Source organism: Caretta caretta, chromosome 22 (genome assembly GCF_965140235.1).
Source record: "Caretta caretta isolate rCarCar2 chromosome 22, rCarCar1.hap1, whole genome shotgun sequence".
Taxonomy (NCBI): domain Eukaryota; kingdom Metazoa; phylum Chordata; order Testudines; family Cheloniidae; genus Caretta; species Caretta caretta.
Genome location: NC_134227.1, coordinates 6877744 through 6899262, shown reverse-complemented (window position 1 = coordinate 6899262; position 21519 = coordinate 6877744). Strand labels below are relative to the sequence as shown.

The window sequence follows — 21519 nt, the reverse complement described above, 5'->3', positions numbered from 1 at the left end:
CCTCTTGGCTAATAGCCATTGATGGACCTAGCCTCTATTAACTTATCCAATTCTTTTTTGAACACCAGTGTAGTTTGGCCGTCACAACAAGGCAACAAGTTCCACATGTTGGTTTTGCATTGTGTAAAGTACTACCTTATGATTATTTTAAATCTGCTGCTTATTACTTTCATTGGATACTCTGGATCTTGTGTTATGCGAAGAGATAAACAAACACTTTCTCTTAGTCGTCATTTTCTCCACACCATTCATGATTTTATAGACCTTTATCATATTCCCTTTAGTCGTCTCTTTTTCAAGCCGAGCAGTCTCAGCCTTTTAAATCTCCCCTCATATGGAAGCTATTCTATTCCCTTATTGTTTTTGTTGCCCTTCTCTGTACCTTTTCCAATTCTAATATAGCACTAATTAGCCCTCAGGAGAAAAGAATGTGGAAGTTAAGGCTAAATGGACAATGTACGTGCTGCCCTAGTGTGACTGTGAGCATTATGCTACAGCCTCTAGTTCAGACCCTGTTTTTCTACAACTCTACATGCACACCCATTTATGATCATCCCTAGCAACCCAATTACAGCCTACATCGTATTCATAAGTACAAAGGACAGAGTGAAGGATGTTCATTCAGAATTTGATTGCTTAATGTAATGCTATCAAAATTCCAGCGAAGGTTGCAAATCCCGTTAACTGTGTATTTATTTAAGCCTGTTTTAAATAAAGAATTAAAGCATAATTAAAAGGCTCCTTGGCGAGAGGAAAAAAACCAAACTCCCCCACAATCTCAGGAAAAGTCTGGCTATGGAAGATGCTTTACACCTCTCAGTTGTGGAGCTCCTGAAGTGCTTCAGTGCAGGTCTACTTCCTATGCACTTTGCAAAGTGTGCAGGGGTTCAGAGAAAGCTCCTCTGCTTTTTATGAAAAGGTATCTTAAGATATGAAGGATGTAAAGCCACTGTGTAATTTAGCCATGCATCTGTGAACAAATCAATCTTCCCAGCCTTGTATGAACAGTGTCAAGTGTACTGTTATCATGGAGAACATGTCCTTCAAAGTCTGAGCATAGTAAAATGAAAGTCCATTTTCTAAGGAAATGACACTTCTCGGGACTATTTAAATATAAATTTTGACCTCCAGCTGCAGAGCGGCTCAAAAAGAGGCCACAAATGTTTACATGGGGGAAAATGAAAATTCCTAATTCACGCTCCATCTGCTAAAATGATTCAGATCAGATTTGAAGTTCACTTTGAGGCATACACCAAGTCTGGAAAATCCCAGCCTGAAAGCTTGAAAAATTAGAGACTGAAAACAGGGTAGTAGAATGAAAATCACGGTGCTTACTTTAATAGGAGGGGCATTGACCTCTACAGTTAAGCGTATAGAGAAATATGTAAGGTAGTCATCACTTAGTCACCATGCCATTACATAAAAATGCTGCCCCAAAATAAGATTAAACTATTATTCCACACTGGCCCATTCTCCAGCAAAGAATATCCACACATAGCATGTGCGCCCCGGCCCCCAAAATAGGGGGTGGTGGAGAAAGTGAGATTCATGTGTTTCCCGCAAGAGCAAAGGCACATTAAACGTCCCACCATTTGCCACGTTAAACCAATGCAGCAAAAGATTACAATCTAGCTTTGCAAAACTGCAGAAAAAGTTACCATCTAGGCACAGAGTAAACTTGCCCATCCCTTACAATGCTAAACGTTTTACTTGCCTGTTCTCAAGTATAAGCCAAGTAAGGCTCAAGGCCAACAGAAATGTATATTGCTCAACTAGCAATACCCCTCTCCTCCTTGTCTTGATTTTCCCCCCTCTTCTAAGCTATTTTCTGTATTCCCCAGTATTATGCTGGTATTAGATAGAGGTCTGTGTACTAATTTTAAGCTACTATAGTTATACTCATTAGTGGGAATACCCATACACTTTAATGAACATCTACATTTCAAATAAAAAGAAAAAGGAGGACTTGTGGCACCTTAGAGACTAACAAATTTATTCGTGAGCTACAGCTCACTTCATCGGATGCAGCTTATGCTCAAATAAATGGGTTAGTCTCTAAGGTGCCACAAGTCCTCCTTTTCTTTTTGCGAATACAGACTAACATGGCTGCTACTCTGAAACCTACATTTAAAATGCTCCTTTTCCTGCATGCCCAAAGAGACAAAACTTTAGGCAGATGGAAACCAAATTACAAATAGATCCAAGAGTCACGATTTTTGCCAGCGCACCCCAAGACCTGCCCGCCCACATCCCCAAAGGTTAGGATGTGTCTTTTACACAGTTCAAATTTTTGCATTCATGTAAAGAGAGTTCTGTTTCATGTGCTGTATAACAGAGCCAAAAGAGACTTGAGTTGTGAAGCTTTCCACATGTTTTGAGGTAACTGGAATGATGCAAAAAGCAGATTCTTCAATAGTCTTGCACAATGTATTTATAATTATAGTCAGAAGTTTCAAAAATCTCTCCTCCCGCGCAGCACCCCTAGGGAAATGCACTCAATAGCAAAGCATTCATAAGTTACTTACTGTGCTTCTTCTGAAGATTCCTGTTTTATCTTTAATGTTCTCTTTGTGGCAGGCATTTCATCTGAAAAGCAAAGTTCAGACAGATAGTTATATATTTAAAACTTTCCCAAAGCTTTTTACTTTGAAAGGTAATAAGTTGTTCACTTCGTGCTTTCCAGTAAAATTCTGACGTCACACTCTGAGAAGACTGCTTCAGCTCTTAAAACCAGCTACTATGTAAGCTACATCACCATGACTGAATTTTTAGCTACAGGATCAAAACCTGGCTTCACGTGTGCAAGATCGTTCAAGGACAAGAGTAATTCCTGCTATTAAGTCACAAGTTGATTTCATTGTAAGCTACATTCTGAAAAAGGCCATTCTGCTTTCAGTAGCACATCTGAAGAGCAAGCACCAGAATAAATGTATCTGTATTCCATTTAGACTGTGTGCACCATTCACTGAACATAAAGAATATTGTGAGCCCCAACTGCATGTAAATGTTGCTGTAATTCTTCTGAAGGATAATGGTGACAAACCATCAGAGCAAAGCCTGAGTCACCAGAACCCCTATATGGAATTACAGTCCTCATTTATGTACATTTTAAAATACATGGTTTAAGAAGCTCCTTCCCTTTTATCTCAAGTAGCTCCCTTTTATGCGTTCTTCTCCCCAAGTCCCCCATACATTCTGATCCTCTAAAGAGCTAACATTCCTAGTTTTCTCATACTTCAGTTCGTTTGAGGAGGTTTGCTATTTTCATTTGAAAATACAATTTAATCCATCTCTTGGTGAAAGTCAGAATTTACCAGTCCCCTGAATACAGCTACAGATGGAGGTATATTTGTGTGCCTTTCCCCTCACCCCCCAATCTAACCTACAAATAGGATAGAAAAAGCAAGAACAGCGCTTTTATTCATCTTCCCCTGTAAATGTTGCCTCACTCTTACAATCCCACTGGAATCATTTTTTAAATTAACTTTGATAAGCTTCCATAGACTCAGTCAATACATAAACCTTTTCCCCTCCTATTTATTGTAGGCAAGAATGTACCTCTGTGTAAAATACTCAGACGTTAAATGTAAGCATATTTTCAGGAAAGTAGATCTTTCTGTAATATCTATCTGTCAGGGCTGGGCAACAACAACATTTGGAAGACTAGGGAGTTTTTTTTTGGAAAAGGCAAAAATTTGGCAATTTTGCTTGCACAGCATAAAAGTAGTTGTGGCGTGTGGCTTGCTAGCTTTTTAGGTCTCCTAACGAATTATGAGTTTATACTGAGATCTACCTGCAAGATTTTTGTTGTTGTGTGACCATGAGCATCAGCAGTACAGATCAATTAACATCAAGTTCAGCAATTCATATTTTCTTCCCTCCCACCCCTCATTCAAATTAAAACTCAAATCTCAAACTTTAAACAAAGGGCCACTCTAGCATCTTGTCAGGAACAAAAGAGCTACTGTACCTGTTTTAAAATAAAACAATGCAAACAAGTTAAAGTCTACTTATTTCAAATATTCTACTTGTTAGAATTCACTAGCAGTAAATCAGTTCAGTCCACAATTTACAGTTACACAGAGAAGGTGTTTGACAGCTTTAGGGAGCCCTGCAAATTATGCACCTTAGATTTATACAAGTTATAGGAATTCGTTTCCCCTCCTTCCCAATAACTGTTCTGGCTTGTGACAAGTCTTAAGCCAGCAAGTATAAGAAAGGCACAGAAGTAGGTACAGCAGCATTATGGCATAGGATGGAGTAGGATCAGCACTAGAGTGGCTACAAGCACAGGCAAAACCAAAACATACAGAAGGATCAATAATCAATTTCTTACCCAATTCTGGGTCTCCTCCCTGGTAGCAGTGAAGATCCTGACTGTGGTTCCCCCAATCCTCCTGTGAATATTCCTCCATAGTGCTGCCATCCGATTCCAGCTCCTGGTACAGGCCGCTACTATTAATGAGTACAGGTTGGCAGGGCTGCGAGTCCCATCCTCCCTGACCAAACACCTGTTCCAATTGTTCAAATGTGTAACTGCTTTTCCTTTTCCCAACACCATGTTCTTTCACTCGACTGTAACACCTGCGAAGGGTCTAAGACACAAAACCTTGTGTTACTCAGTTGGTGCTAGCTTTCCAGAACGGCACACACTCACGTGCAGATAGAATAAGAATGCTAGACAATCTATTTTTACTTATACTGCTCAATCTTTGTCACATGTGTTCAAGTACTATAATCCAATCACCAAACTGCCAAATTAACCTTTGTAAGACAGGAAGCATCACAACTTTGATGTTCCTGACACACGATGCTTTAGCTTGAATATCAATTACAAAGAACAAAGTTGTATAGCATCTACAGGTTCACCAGTTTCAAAGTTGGGGATTTTGAGGGCAGGGGAGAGAATACATAAATCTGCTACATATTACAGGAAAACAAACACAAATCCCATCCAATATACCAGCCAGCCCGTAGAATGCACACACCTTCTACAGGAAGGAGAGAGTACAGCTGTTGTTGTGCCCACAGTTTGGAGAAGGTGGGGGAGGGAGAGAAAGAAAGAAGAGTCCCCAAAAGCAAAGACAGTCCAACCTTCCTTATTCTAGTAAGGAGATACAAGGTAAAAAATGTTTGCCTAAACTAGTTAGCTAGTAAAATTTATTACTTACATATTTTGCATTCCTTACTAACTCACTCTGTCTCTTGGGAAGCTGCTGAAATTTAAAAGAGGTCAAATCAATAATGCTCCAAATTCCCAGACTCACACATCAAATCATCAAGAAACAATACTAAGATGGCCACATCTAATAATCCATTACAACAGAGTCCAGTCTAGATTCTGAAGCCTCCAATAAAGACGTATCACCAAGTTTAGACCAGGTTTTTTGTACCTATTTGATTTCTTATTCTAGTGGCTAAGTACTATGCATTATTATAAGATACAGTATGAAATCTAACTCTTCTGCATCTGCTTCCAATTTTCCAAGTCAAGGAGGATTGGTTTAGAAAGTCTTTATTCATATCCCTTAATGTTTTTAATTCAAAGTGTGGTTCTACTTTGAAAAGTGACTAAAAATTGCTTTGTAGGATTCCATATTTACTGTATTTCAAGGACTTCCTATCAGATGTACTCAATTTACAAAACATTTTTCTTGTAACTGCCATCACTTCAAACTGAACCTTGAATAAGAAAATCAAGCTGCGTTCTCTCTCACAAAAGCAACCATTAGGGCTTGAAAGATGCACTCCTGGGCCCTACTATGTCACCTTCTACAGAGCCACCAAGTTTCTAGCACCTTTGGTTGCAAAAACAACCTTCCAAGCCAAGAATGTACACTGATGTCTCTTCCTGATTCTCAAGACAGCTCCAGTGTGGCTCTTAGCTTGCTCTAGCCACAGCAGTGGGAAACGAACAACTCTGATCAGTTCCAGGGCTGATATTCAGAAATCTGGAGGGAAGGAGTGCAGCTATCAAAAACCCATGCTAGTTCCATGCTGCTGCTTGGGAAAGCTACAAACAGCACCAACAGCAGGCGCACCATTATTCAAATGGTGAAGAGTCAAAAAATGGAAACTGTGACAGTGCAGAGTAGCAGAGATCTCATCCCACCCAAGATGCAACAGCCAGGAGACCCGACTGGAAGAGAAACTCCTTCTCTTCCATAAATGGAAAGAGGTGCTTTAAAGTGTCAGAGCTATAACCCCCGTCTCTCCCAAGCAAGGTTGTAGGACAATATTCTAGTTGAAATACGAGCAAAGGTGGCAGAGGCATTGGCCTCTCAATGGGGTACTGATCGCAGGGCTACTGTCCCCCTTCCACTTGTGTCTTTCGTATCTACTGCTGGTTACTAGGCAGAGTCCTCCATTTCGTAAATTTTTCAAGTGTTGATCATCACTTTCTACCTGTCTAACAACTCTGTGTTCAGTGGGGCTGGATGAGTAATTGTGGGTAGAACTAGATCCTGCATTTGATGCTTAAATCTGTTGATGATCCACAGGAGAACTGCATCCCTCTTTTTTTTTTTTTTTTTTGAGGGGCAGGGCAGGGCAAGAAGGCACTGCAAGGCTAAAGAAGTAAACACTAAATAGGTCAGTGTTTAGACCAAGCAGGTAATACCCAGGTGCAAGGAGAATACGTGAGTAGGAAGTACCAGTTTTAAACAGTCACTTTGCAGAGCAGAAGTACATTTTCAGATAGATACTTTGTCTCACTCTAGACTAATGTTCCACCTCATTTATTACAGTTTCATAGGGTAAAATGTAAACTACTATATCATTTGTAACCTGAAGAAGAGCTCTGTGTAAGATCAAAAGCTTGTCCTTTTCATCAACAGAAGTTGGTCCAATAAAGGATGTTACCTCACCCAAATTGTCTCTCTAAGATCCTACAACTGACACAGCTACTCCACCGCTGCATATCATTCTTAGAAATCAGTGTACTCAAATTTTAAAACAGTTGTCCTAACAATTTTATGTTCTTACAAGCCTTACAATATTTCCTTATCCAACTGAGAAACAATGTTACAGCAGTCTCAATTTTAAGGCCCAAGAGATTCTAACTGCTTTATTAATAGCCAACCTAAATAAACACAGTGTTGTCTCCAGCAAAGTTAACTGAGAAGCGTCCATATTCTCTGATTAGGTCCTTTGGGAGCCCTCAACATCTGCAAACATTGGCTTAAATGCTTAAAACTCAATTTTATGTTTCAAAAGAGTTCTCCCTTGCACGGATGTTACCAAATTATCCATTTAAGACTTGAGCAGAGGCAATCTTATTAGCAGCCATTTATTTCATTCAGCCCCCACTCTAATGTTATTTTGCTAAGACCATGGCAGAAGTTCACCAAGCACCTACTCAGCAGAGACCAATGCAAAAGATGAAGGAGGCAGTGCCCTGGTTAGAACACATCTCCAGATACTTTGGTAGGATGGAAAGCATATGCTGAGATTACTGCCAAAAGGACCCAGGACCTTGCTAGGATGATTCCATCTTTCATGTCCACCTCTGGTTAGTAGAGGTCTGATAAATTCAAAGCTTTCTACAACCCCACTAGCTTCTGAAAGAAAAGGTTCCCTCCTCCTGCCAACAACCCATAGCTAAAAACGGTTGGTGGGACCTCTATTTTCTTTCCCTGGAGAGAGGGGACTTCCACTATTTTCTACTCCACACAGGCATTTTCCATTCTCTTCATCATGGATATCTCTGTGCCTCTACAGCACACGGTTTTAACAGCATTGAACTAAAACTGGCATATTCTGGTCTGGTTCACTGCTGCCCCACATGATTCTGCATGACCACCTTGACGCTAACAAGAGTTATTCATTTCACTCTGCAGGTGTTTGCAGGCTCAAGAATGCAGCACAACATCCTGCAGATTTTCTGCATAATTATTACAACTAGGAGTGGGGGAGGGGGTGGTTTTGAAAATGAAGCCTTAACTCTCCCTACATCTATAAGGATTCCTGTGTTATCACTGGAGAGTGGCTTTTTCAAGCGTTGTAGTCCCTCCCAGAATGCAACTGGACTCCTGCTCAAGGGCATTAACAATGCATCTCCATATAGTGTCCTGTCAGCACCTTTATGTCATCGTAAGTCTTTTCAGAAGGGAAAAAAGTCTATTTTTAATATAACTATTCAATGTCTGGTGCTAACCATCAGATGCCTTCTCAGATTTTATTACTAAACAAATACTGGGACTGGGGGCCCTATGCTCAGAAAATAAAGACCATCTCTGCTCAACATTTATAACTTAAAAGCCATACATAGAAAATGTGACACAAGGAAATCCAGAGACGCTTGCACTTCATGCTCAGCCACACTGGAAACAGGTCACCCCTCGCCGCTGCTGCGGCATACAGGTACCTCCAGTAGTTTACCCGCCAACGCTGGAACCAAGCTCCCCTCAGCAGCTACAGTTTCCAACCAGTCAATATGGGCACTGATGTCCTTATCCCCACCAGTCAGTTTCCCACTGCAGCTATGTTTTCTGAAGCTGTATACCTGACTCACCTGATCTCGTTATGAATCACCAGTGTAGCTAAGCAAAAGTAACAAGTTCCCTGGAAAAGACTGAAAGGCAATGGGCTGAGGAGCTGCTCAAAGTATTAACAGAGAAAAGCTCACACAAGTCGGTGATCCTCAGCTTCTCGTTTATTTCTCCAACAGCAAGCAACCGTCTCCAATTAAAGGGAAAAAATTCAAAGGGAAGGTCTTTTGTAGTGCTTGCTAAAAGTCTATGTATGACCAGGTAATGGTCTTACAAATCTTTGCTGTGAAATACTCCAGATCTTGATCAAAAATAGATTTATGACCCTTTGTTTTCAGTTTATTGATTTTTACTGAAAATTTCCCAGATTTTGCCAGAGCTATTATTCAGTTTTTACTGATTTTCACCCATATTTTGGAAGTGCCAGAACTCTCTGAACACAGCTTCCCACTTTGGAAGGAGAGATGGTAGCTCATTAACTGGTCTCTCTCCTTCTGGAGCCAGGAGCCAGTCCAGACTTTGGGGGAGACAATTCAGAAGTATCAGAATGACTTGAGCACTGGTGTATGTATTGTTTTCAATCCAATGCTCAGCACATACATGTTACCACTGTTGGAGATGGTTATCCGTGCTATCAGCATTCAGAGCAAATGAAATGTTAGTGAACTACTTTTCGTGCTAAAATGGGTTCAAAATGAAAAGCTATCCAGTTACATTTCAGAACGTGGAAGTTTAAAACAAACAAACAAACAAACAAACAAACAAACAACTTCAAACAAAAGATACAGGAGAATAATATTTATCCAGAAAATGCCCTTTAATTTTGTAATAAGACACTAAAATTACCAGGAAGTTTTAAACAAACAAAAACACCCAACTGAAAACAAAGAGCCCTAGATATGTGCTAGCCCAAGCAGAAATTACAGGCTTGATGCAAGAATTTCTGGGTGAAATTCTCTGGCTTCCGTTAAGCAGGTGGTCAGTCTAGATGATCATAATGGTCCCTTTAGGCCTGAAAAAAAAAAATCTATATACTGGATGAAAAACATGGATGATCTGAATTTTTGTTCTGCTCAGGCGGGTTGTGCAAGCAGGTTTTTATTTTATTTTTTTTTAATAAAAGACAGTTTGGTTGAAAGAATGGAATTGTTTTCTGAGACCAGTAAACTCTATTTCTGGTATAAAGTTCGGAACGGTGGGTAGAGCCCATTAAACATCTTTATATTACTAAACTTCCCATCTCAGAAGTCCTCTTGCCATGGTAGCAGATACAAGCAAAGCAACACAGAGGGGACTGAAAGGGTTTGGAGTTTAACATCTCTGTACTAGAAATGCTTTCAGTAACTAGTGCCCTGAAGAACTTTTTAATGAGAGGATGATTCAAGAGACTGGAATTAGTGTCAGAGTCCAACATGCTTTTGTCACTAGAGCCTATAGGGAGCAAATACCAAAATCCAGTTGAAAACCATCCTGGCAGAACAAGAAGTTGTAACACTGATTCTTCAAATTATTCATCTAGATCTACAATCTTGATAGAAGTGTGCGCTCAGCTCAGAAGCTTCAAGCAAGCAGTTTCTATTGGGGACACTTGCCTCCTCCCCATTGCTCTGGAGTTATAAGGCACAAAAGGGACAGATGCCAAAACCACCATCAGTTCCATCTATTAATTCAGGAATCCTTGCTGACCCTTTGAGAGCTAGCCATATGACTCTCTCTCAACAAATAAATAAGTAGTAGTCAACCTTCTGCAGGCAAGCAGGGCTTAGTTAAGAGTGTCCAGAACTTGCCATAAGACCACCAAGTCCAAGTTATAATGCTGAGTAAAGGACCAGAGTTCCAAAGGACCAGAGCAGCCTTGCATAGTTCAGCAAGAAAGATTTTGAAAAAAGCAAGTAACAGAGGCTGCCTTACACCTATCTGAATGTGATCCAACCCCCAGAGGTGGCTGAACATGTGCCAAGTCGGAACAGTCAATTATACACAGACTGTGAAAATAAATCACCCTGTGGGTTGAGCAGGACTGACCCTATCTCTTATCCCTATGAACCAGAGTGACCAAGGATGTTTGGATTGTTTTGGTCTCATTTAAATAGCTAAGAGTCTTCTGTCCACACTAGGGACCCTGATGTGAAAAAACACTTCCCTCGATGCTACTAAGGCTTGGAGAACAAAACCAGCAGGTTGATGTCCAGCACCAGAGATCACTTGAGACAGGAATCTGGGGGGAGGAAACGGGACCACTCTATCCAATGTAACAGTGTAAGGGATGTCCACTATCTTCTACAATAGCGGAGAGGATGCTGTCTTTACAGAGATAGAAGAGATAAGGGGAAAATGACCTCATGAGCTCCATTTGCCTCTGTCCTGAGATCTGAACTTTATGCAGTCCATGGGAACACAGCTCAAACCCATCAAAAATGGTCATTTGTATGGTAAGTTAAGACTAACAACCCACACACAAGAAGATAGAAAGCTGAGATAGCTCTGACTTATTTTGGACCACCTCAGATCCACCACTTCTTGATTTGCTCTTAGGACTTATTTGGTCACCAGATAGCCCTCAGACATGCTGAACTTTTCTTCCATCCTCAGTTCATTTAACTAAAGCAGTAGTTTGTTAGTGATTCTCATCTGCAATGGCTGAGGCACATGCTTTAGACCCCAAGGAGATCCAACTGGCTTGATTTTTTCCATCAGTGGCAGCAGCAGTAGCCAGAGCTGCTGCGGAGTAAAACCATTCCTATCCTCTGAGGGACTTGATATTAGTAGTGGAGACATTGTCAGCTAAGGAGCAATGAGAAGTCCACAGTAATGTCTGAAGAAAATTAGAATGATAGGAAGTTTTGAAGTGTCTACTTACTAACCTATCATGTCTGAGATGACAGCTCCGGAGAAGCCAAATTGGAAGCAGCAGAATAGCAGCTAGACCTCATCACCTTTGAGGATGGAGATCTAGACCTCTGTCTAGTCCATTTCCACAAAAGTTGAGGACCCATGGCTCCATAAGGATGAGGCAGTTTGGAAGATCTCCACAAGTACAGAAGGCTTTAGAAAAAAAAAGGGCAAAGATGGGGCAGATGCATATTCAGGGAAGAGACCCTTGCTTGTTATCCAGCCCAGTGGAGCAAGCAGAATAAGTCCCAACTTAGTCAAGGCACCAAAGAAGTCTGGCATGGACTGTCAGTGCCACCCCTCATGGCAACACAACCATCAGTGTTCCGAGGTGCTAAGGCTCTGGTGGCAAAGCCTGAAGTGGAGTAACAGGGGAAGGATTCCTGCTACAGTCGAAGACAGACAACAGAAAGTCTTACTGGTACTAATGGAGGCATTAATGAGTACAAAAAATGCTTCAAACTTGGTATGAGGAACCCATCTAGACACCAATATCATGGCAATAAGCACTAAACAGATCTAGATCTGAGCATGTGACTGTAAAAGGAAGGGAAAAAACTAGACTCCATAACAATGAATTACTTGAACTTCAACACAGCTACCATTAAAAGCATTCCTTCCTTGTGTCAAGCTGTATCTCAAGATACAGCTCCTTGAGCAAAAACAAAGCCATGGTGCATTAGCTCATGCATTTGGGGCGAGCTGGAGGGGACGATTACTTTCTTCACCAGATCTTTGCTACTGCACTCTCACCTGCTGACCAAGACATTGTGCAGACTACTTAATAACAGTCCTTAAAAAGCACTAATGGTGATCTTTAATGAATAAGGGCATCCCAGAGTGGATTTGCTTGCCTTCAAGGAAAACACCCTCCATACTGTTCAAGGGCCATCAAGGATTACTATTCAGATGCATTCCTCATCCTAGACTGTATTAGGGCCTCCTTTATACCTTCCTATCAAATTCCTTCGGTCTGGTCATGCAGGCAGATTTCAAGGGCAGCTCCCAGTACAGAAGTGACAAAAAGCACTGCTGATAGGTCAAGCCTCTTGGCTAGCAGCAGAATATATGGCAGTAAGGGCCAGCATCATCTAAGAATTGAGAAGTGGTGGATCAAATAGAACCATGAGAGCAGAAGCCACTTTGGCAAAAAGCTGAAATCCTCTGCAGATGTTGCTTCCATCCATTCCTCTAAGTGCTTCTCTCTAGCATGAGATCAGCTGTTTCTGACCTGGGTTGAACCACAGCTGGTTCATCATCCAGACCACAGTCCCTGAAGCACCGGAGAGCAAAGAGACTGCCGAGGGCAGGAATGACGGAGAGGTGACATTGTTGCCTAGGTGACACTACATCCTGTTGTGTCTCACTTGTAGCTTGTCGGGAAGCCAAAGAGAGCAGATGTAACAGAACCCATGCACTTCATGGCTCTTGGCAGTAAGTAGACCAGCATTAACCTCTGAAAGAAGGCCTTACTCCAGCATGAGGCTCTTTCATCCACCCTTAGAAGAACCTAGAATTTAGTCAACACCATCAAGAGCTGCTGACATACTGGGATAAGCATTGACACTTTGACCTGAGGCATCACTAGAGAGCGATTAGCCTCCATTGAGAACATACACATCTGAAACCAGATTGTCTGAGATCATGGAAATGTGTGGAATTCAGTTAATGAAAGAAATTACACCAATACCACCTTCTCAATCTTGCCCAAAACCAAAAAGTTAGACAGGAAAAGGTAACAGGCAAGACCACAGTCTTCGCCATCCTTGCTCAAGAAACTAATGTAGATGTACATTTAGCCATATAAACAGAAACCCACAATTCCAGTGTACCACAGTTAACTTTGCTCTGAATTTGTGGGTTTCATTAGTTTCAGGTGCATCCAGTAAATTCTGAAACACTTCACAGAATGTAGAAGATGACAGAACAGAAACATTCAATCTTCCAGCAGCAACTATTGCATCTTGGCCATTCAGATTTTTACCTACCAACAAAGTAATCCGGAACATCATTGTCAAAGACAGGAGGCCCAAATAATCGTCTGCCTTAATTAGTTAAGGACACATAATTAAAAAAGTGAACTAAGTGCCAATAGACCAACACTTACGGAATTATTCATGTGATTTTTGCCACCTGGGACAGACTATACTATCCACTTGGAAGTGACTAGTGCAGATTACCCTGTATATTTCAATATTCTTGTAGTCAATTTCCAGAAGAAAGATTCCTCCATTGTATATTTGCGTAAACAGACACGGCTCAGTCACCTTGGAGAAGTTTATACTTTGAAAACCTTAATATTAAGAGTTCTGAAAAACAGGATCTACTCATAGTTTGAGGACATACAACAATTATCAGCAATAGCCCACTGCAATCTCCAGGAGCTGCTCCTCCAACATAGTTCAAAAAGATGTCCATAAGGAAGTTCCAAAACTCATCCCAAACATTGCTGTATTTGTCTATTGTAATTTCCCCCCACCTTACAGGTGCCACCAGGAAGAACTATTCTCATATATTCAGAGATACGGGAGGTTTAGAAATTGGTGATTATTCAGAGGAGAGCTACAAGAACAATCAAGTCCTGGAAAACATCTCACACTGAGAGACTTAAGGCATTTAAATCTATTCAGCTTATTGAAGAAAAGGTTAAGAGGTAACTTGAACATGGTCTATAAGTATCAGCCCAGGGAGGATACGATACAGGGCTCTCATCTATCAGACAAAAGGGGTAAGAGCCAGTGACTGGAAGTTGAAGCTAGAAAAACAGAAAACAAGTTTCAAATTTTTAAAAGTGAGTAACTCGCCACTGGAACAGCTGAATAGAAGATGTGCAGGATCACGATTTGAAATCTTTCATTTAAAATGGGATGCCCAAGAGATGTGTTCTAGAGTTAGTGTTGGTCACTTTAAGTTAATATTCAAATACAGATTGTTGTTTCCCCCTTACTTGTATCTCTCAGTCATCTAGCAGAAGACTTTCCAACGCCAGACTGGACGTTTTTTTCTTCTGTGATTTAAACCACATCTGGAGATTAAATGGATCAATCATAGGAAAACTGTTTAAAAGATACTCTTACAATTAAAAAATAAAATGTCTGCTGAGAATATCTGAAGACCAGCAGAAATCCACCAAACAGTTTGGAGCGCGGGGTATGATTGCTAGACACAAGTATTCAGCTAAGATCATGGGAATCATGTGGACAGATCAGTGGAGGTAGTTACTCTGTAATACAACTCAAGTGATGATTAGGTCATAAGTTCTCTTCCTTCAGATCAGCATTATACAGCTAGAGATCAACACTAGGTTGGCCACGCAGGGCTCAGTCACAACAGTGGATAGATATAGCGTCAGTATTTTGTAATGGATTCATACCCTAGCTGAAGCCAAACAGTGTGAAGTAACATCTTATTGGACCAACTTCTGTGGGTGAGAGAGAGAAGTTTTTGAGCTTTCTTCTGACCTGAAGAAGAGCTCTGTGTAGCTCAAAAGCTTGTCTCTCTCACCCACAGAAGTTGGTCCAATAAAAGACGTTACCTCACCTACTATGTCTCTCGAATACAGAGGTGGGCCACATTTGGCCCGCAGGACCATCCTGCCCAGCCCTTGAGCTCCCATATGGGGAGGCTATCCTCCTGCCCCTCTCCTGCTATCCCTTCTTCCCTGAAGCCTCAGCTTGCTGTGCGCCAGCATGGAGGGGGCTGCACTGCAGGGGCAGGGGAGAGCAGGAAGGGAGGCTCACCTGCAGCCACAGGGGAGCAGGCAGGCGGTGGGAGTGCAGCAAACACAGGCGGAGGACTCAGGAGGAGCATCGGGCGGCCGCATAGCCAGCCGGAGAGAAGTGGCACTTTGAAGGGGAAGCCACCGCTTCTCTCCGGCTGCGCAGCTGCCCCTGCTCCTCCCGAGTCCTCCGCCCATGTTCGCAGGGCCCCATTCTGAAAGGGGCTTTGGGGGAGGGGGGGTTGGATAGGGAGTGGGGTCACAGGAGGCCTGTCAGGGGGCAGGGGTGTGGATAGGGGACGGGTGAGTCAGGGAGCAGGGAGGATTGGATAGGGGACGGGGGTCCCAGGAGGGGGTGGTCAGCGGACAAGGAGTAGAGGGGGATTGGATGGGTCGGGATTTCTGAGGGGGGCAGTCAGGGGGCAGGAAGTGGAAGGGGGTGGATAGGGTTAGGGGAGGCACAGCCTTCCCTACCCAGCCCTCCAAACAGCTTTGGAACCCCAATGTGGCCCTGAGGCCAGAAAGTTTGCCCCCCTGCTCTAATATCCGGGACCAACATGGCAACACTGAATACAACAATGGCAGATAAATAGTCCATTTATTAAAAAACTGAGACAAATTCAGACAAATTACCAGCATCAATACAAAGTTAAGTTGCAACTCTGAAGGGTACTGTCCACCTGGAAAGGCACATTAATCTGAAAGATGGTGATAGTTGTCGCTACAGTAGGTACAGATAAACTGACACAACTTAACATGAAAATTCTGTCTGTGAGTCAAACATATAAACACAATGCTGTCAAATGCACAAGATAAACAATTTTTCCTTTGCTGAAGAGTGTAAATGTTACTGGAGGAGAAATTGTTTAAAAGGATTTTAAGATGTATAAGATTACTGCAAAGTATTTTTTTAAACTGATATAGGTATACTATTTAACAGTACTCTTTTTCCCTTCTAAAAAAGTCTAAAAGCAGAACCTTTGAACATTTCTGCTGTTTTGGCCAAAGGAGATTGACTGATCTAAGATTTCACACACTGTGCCCACTGTCACAGTGCATCTATATGTATTGTTTTCAGTGATGCATTTAAATGTTAGGACTGGGATGAGACCACATAACCCAAGTATTGTAACTCAGTTATAACTAATCCTGAGGAACACCACTTTCACGAACACATCAGCTTTTGATCTTCACATTATTGTACATACATCAGTCTGACAATGCAAAGCACTATATAAAAGCTCAGTTTTTAGGTAGTTAATCTCTGTGCTTTGCGATTCAGGTTAAGAACTAAGCTCTTGTTCACTCTCTAAAGCAGAGAGAGTTTTAGGTGAAGGGAAGATACAAAGTCTTAAAAAATAAATTTGTACTTCATGAAGGATGTGGGATGTTTTGTGATAGCTATATTCTGGAGAAAGTTTTTTTTTTTAATTCTGAATCAAAATCAAACAGTAGAGACTCTCTCTTCACATTACTGCACCAGGGTAGCTAGGCCAACGCCATGTAAACCACTTTGCCTGGTTTCTCTACTGAATAATTTTTGTTCACATACAAGTGAAGAGTAACTGTAGTACAGGGCAACAACCACATGTATATTAGCAAATAGTTCTTCTGTTAACATGAACTATGAGACCACAGGCAATTTGAACAATCAGTAGAAAGTATCAATGACCAAGAAATGATAAAATTAAGGATATCATTTAAAATTTATAGAAGAGGGAAAATACGTGCTCAAAAAAAATCTTTTGGGATATCATTGATCTGGAAACTAAGATCTGAATTTTCTGTGCTTCGTGGTTACCAAGCTGATTGGTCCAGAGAACTTCCTAGACTGCAGGCCAGATGTGCATATGTGGAGAAAAGTATATGCAGATGTTAAAAGACAGGCGATTTGAACTGTAATCATGCTTTGCATTTTACCCTAATTCAAACATGATGCATGTATCTGATACAACTGAAAAAGGGAAAACACTATTCTTCAGAAGAGTGGGCTAAATGAGTTCGTGGGTGGAGGTGAATCAAGATTCTATAGATTCCATGGAATTTAAGTGTTTGAGGAAAACCAAAATAAAGTTTTTGTTTAAAAACAAAAAGAAAAGTACTTGTGGCACCTTAGAGACTAACCAATTTATTTGAGCATAAGCTTTCATGAGCTACATGCATCCGATGAAGTGAGCTGTAGCTCACGAAAGCTTATGCTCAAATAAATTGGTTAGTCTCTAAGGTGCCACAAGTACTCCTTTTCTTTTTGCGAATACAGACTAACACAGCTGCTACTCTGAAACCTGTTTAAAAACACTAAACATAAATCTTGACTTAAGTGGCATCCCAAATACTTTATGTTTATACACTATAATTGCAACATCATTAATTTTATTTTTTGTTCAATGCATGTCAAGGGATACCAGTCAAAATAGATTATAAAAATCAAAGTGGAGGTTTGGCTATAACTTCATTTAATTAAGTAATTTAGGCCGACATTTCCAAAGGAGCCAGGCATCCACATCTCACTGAAATTCCATGGGAGTTGGTACTTTAAAGCCAGAAAGTACAATTGTGATAATTGGGGATCCTAGAAATCGGACTGCCCGGGGAGGGGCGGGGGGGAGGAGACGACACGAAACATAGAATGTGTGTTTTTACGGAGAATCTTTAGTTTTTACATTTTGTGGGGGAAAAAAATCCATACAGTAGAACCCTGTTTATCTGAGCCTCCATTATTCAGCTCTCTGTATTAACTGAACTGGGGCCGAGAGCCCGAGTCCTGTCACCTGGGTCTTAGCTCTCTGGGTTATCCGAATTTTTGATTGTCTGAGCTGGGCCTGGTTCCAATTAGATCAGATAAATGGGGTTCCACCGTATCAATAAAACATTATGTTCAACTAATATAGCGTGGCTACGAAAACTAAAGTTCAGACTGTTTTTTCCATCAGAGAATTTTTTTTTAATATTATATCATGGAAAACTAGAATCCCTGTGATCATCTAGCCTGGTGTTGTGCATAAACAGTCCAGAGAATTTCACTCAGTAATTTCTGCATCAAGACCAACACTTGGCTCCTTTGAAAAAAAAAAAAAATGCCAGCCCTGGCTGATGCTGGATAATTAGTGAGAAAATTCTGGTTTTGAGCACCCCAGCACTATCCTGAATGGTCCTCTGAACAGGTTTTCCATATGAGACTCTCATCCTCCCAGATGACTGTACTGAACAGCATCGTAACAGCAGGGTTCCAGGATATGCAGAAGATTAGGTATCGGCATGATCTCACTGTCACGCATTAAGCGCCGTTATGGAATGTGTTCAAGATGTAACAAGAATGCACCAAAAAAAGTCATCGTCGTGGAGTAAGGGGCAGCAGCTGAGTCACATTACTGGACAGCAGCAACACTTAACTGCTGTTCTTCACCTGTCCATTTTGGCAGCAAGCCTTAGGCTTAGCCTCTCACAGAAAGTGTATCAATGGGAACCACTCTCACAAAAAAAGTAAATCAAATGGTTTTAACAGATACTAAGGGTGTATCTTCACTGCCAACGTGAAAGTGCTGCCGCGGCAGCTCTTTAACATGACTGTGTAGTCGCGACACCAGCGGTGGGAGAGAGGTTTCCCACCACTGTAAAAAAACAAAGAACTACCCACCCCCATGAGGGGAGTAGTTCCCAGCGCTTGTGCACCGTCTACACTGCCACTTTACAGCGCTGAAACTTGCATCACTCAGGGAAGTGTTTTTTCCACACCCCTGAGCGAGAAAGTTTCAGCGCTGTAAAGTGGCAGTGCAGACAGGGCCTAAGTGATACTTTCTAATGCTTAGAATAGCCTACGCAGTTCATTATAAATGTATCAGATTGATCCAGAAGGGTCTATAGACAAGTATCTGACAAAAATGCTAAGTGATGCTGCTGGAGATATCGCTACATGACAAGTCCAAGCCTGATAACAGAAAACCTTTAGTTTTTCTCAACTGCTTATCACTGTGATACATAAGCGTGAAATAATGTAGCTAATTCATTGACTTTGCCAACCTTGATCGTTTCAGGCTAACAAAGTTCTGTTCAAAACTTTCAGTCTAATTGGAAGGGGCGGGGGAGACTCTTCCTAGAAATTAGCTTAGAACAGTGTACGTGAATGGACTTAATCATTAAAATGTTCACTCTGGTATACAGATACTTTTTTTTGGCAATCTTTTGACCTGTTCAAACCAACAGGCTCACCCAAAACAAGTGCCCCAAATGCCACTAAATGTGACAGCCTTTCACCACAGAACCTACTATGTAATGCTCTTAGGAAACATTACATTTACTCCAGAGTGTGTAACCAGTACAGCTGAATTAATCCAACAGTCTTCCGCAGTCACTGCATAAGGTTCCCTCCACATCCTGTAGCAACCAAGGCCTGGTCTACTCTGAAAAATTACATCGACATAGCTATGTCTTGTAGAGATCTGAAAAATCCACACCTCACAGATGTATTTAAGACAATCTAATGCCTGTGTAGACAGTGCTAGGCCGACTGAAGAATTCTTGTTTTGACCTAGCTACTGCCTCTCAAGTAGGTGGACTGCCTACAGCAATGGGAGAATCCCTCCCATTGCTATAGGAAGTGTTTATACTTAACGCTGTAGCGTTTTAAGTGTAGACACAGCGGAAGACTGTCATGAAAGAAAGCTGGACAAACAATGCAGCCCTAGTGAGGAGTAGTTTTAATTAATTTTTCACCAGGTCTAGTACCTATAGTAAAACTAGAAATGCACATGTTGCAGGGAAGTCCAGTTGATTTACACAGCAAATCCTTGGAAGATGCCCAAGAATAAGGGACTTAAAGAAGTTTTACAGTGCATCAAATGACCAAGTAGAAGCATAAAACCAGCACCTGCTTCAAGAAACACAGCTATTTTCACCATATTTATGACCTGACTAAAACTCTTGCAAGAAAAGTAGCCTGCAAGAGATTTCCCGCCCCATGAGAATAGGATGGTTATCTGAAGTTCAGGATGCTCCGAAGCAAGACACCGAGCCTGCCTCTGGAGTCTCGCTCATCACGACATGTGCATGCCCATTCCCCTGTCAGTCCCAGACAGGGGGAGAAAAGCCCTGAGGGGGGAACACTGCCTCCCCGCCAAGCAGAAAATCCGTCCGTCCGTCCGTCCCTCCATCCATCGCTCAGACGACCACAAACCAGACACGACTCCGCCGTCTGCGTAGCGGCCGGCTCGCAGCCCAGCACCGGGGCTCCCCGGTGTCTCACCGCGGGGCCCACCGGAAGCAGCCGCCCGCGGGACGGACCCTCCTCCGAGCCCCGTGACGGAGCTGCCGGCGCCGGCCCCGGGAGCTGTCCACGGGGTCAGGGCCCCGGGACGCGCCCCGCCAGCCCCGGCGGAGGGGGCGGGGAGAGGCCGCGCTGCCCAGCCCCTCCCGGCCGCGGGGCGCCCCCCTGCCCGCCCGGCGGGTACCTTGATGCGCTCGCGGCACTGGGACGGGGTCCGCTCGTAGCCCAGCTCGGCCAGGGCGCGGGAGACGCGCTCGTACATGGCGGGCCCGGGGGCCTTGCTGCCGAAGACGGTGCCGGCGCCCTCCAGCTGCTGGTACCGCGCCTCCACCAGCCGCTCGTTGCCCCACACCGCGATCAGCGCGTTGGTCTCGGCCGGCGTCCACGACATGCCCCGGCAAGCGGCCGCGGCCGCCGCCGCCGCCGCGCCGCCGCCGCCGGGAGAGAAGGAGACGGAGGGCGACGCGCCGCCGCCGCCGCGGCCCCCCGCCCCGGCGCCCCCCGCCCCGGCCCCCGCGGCGCTGGCAGAGCCCGGCCCGCCCGGCCCCAGCGGGGAGGCGCCGCTGGGCGTGGAGGGGTCGGAGAGGCTGGGGTTGCCGTCGCTGAGCGCCCCCGGCGAGCCCGGCGACAGGACCTCCATCTTGGGGATCTTCAGCGGCGACTCGGCGGCCGGGAGCTGCGAGGAGCCACAGGGCGCCGCCATATTGGAGCTGCGGAGCCGAGCGGGCGGAGATGACGCGCGCCCGGGGGAGGGGCTTCCGGCAGAGGGGAGGAAGGCGGGAGACGGGAGGGAGAGCGCGCGCGCGCGCGCGGGAAGCACGTGCCGTGGGCTGGGGAGCGGGTGCGCGCGCTCGCGGGGCGCTCGAGGGCAGGGCAGGGCAGGGCAGGGCGGGGCTGCCTGGCCGCGGGGCGGGGCTCCAGGGCCGCCGGTGGGGGAGGGGGTGTCTTTGGGCTTGGCTGCGCCCGCTCCCTGCGCCCGTGTAACAGCGAACCTGAGACCAGCGTCGCGCCTCCAGGCGGGGCACCCCAAAACCCTCAGAGAAGGGGCGGGGCACCCCAAAACCGCCCCTGCCCCGCCCCTTCTCTGAGGCCCCGCCCCTTCTCTGAGGCCCCGCCCCTGGCCACTCCATTCCCCTTCCAGGGGGTGGGGCCGGGGG

General features: G+C 43.8%; 1 protein-coding gene across 2 annotated transcripts in view; it reads right to left on the bottom strand.

Moving 5' to 3' along the window:
* Positions 1–21097, bottom strand: part of MSANTD2 (Myb/SANT DNA binding domain containing 2) — a 34350-nt gene extending 13253 nt beyond the window's left edge. Inside the window, exons 1-4 of one of the 2 annotated variants that reach the window (XM_048827596.2) lie at positions 20547–21097; positions 5172–5216; positions 4337–4595; positions 2526–2586 (exon numbers count right to left, since the gene is read on the bottom strand). In XM_048827596.2, the coding sequence (XP_048683553.1) occupies positions 2526–2586; positions 4337–4595; positions 5172–5216; positions 20547–21065 (884 nt within the window). In that variant the 5' untranslated portion in view covers positions 21066–21097. The remainder of the gene's footprint in view (positions 1–2525; positions 2587–4336; positions 4596–5171; positions 5217–20546) is intronic. The other variant, XM_048827598.2, reaches the window with a different exon arrangement.
* Positions 21098–21519: the final 422 nt, after the last annotated feature.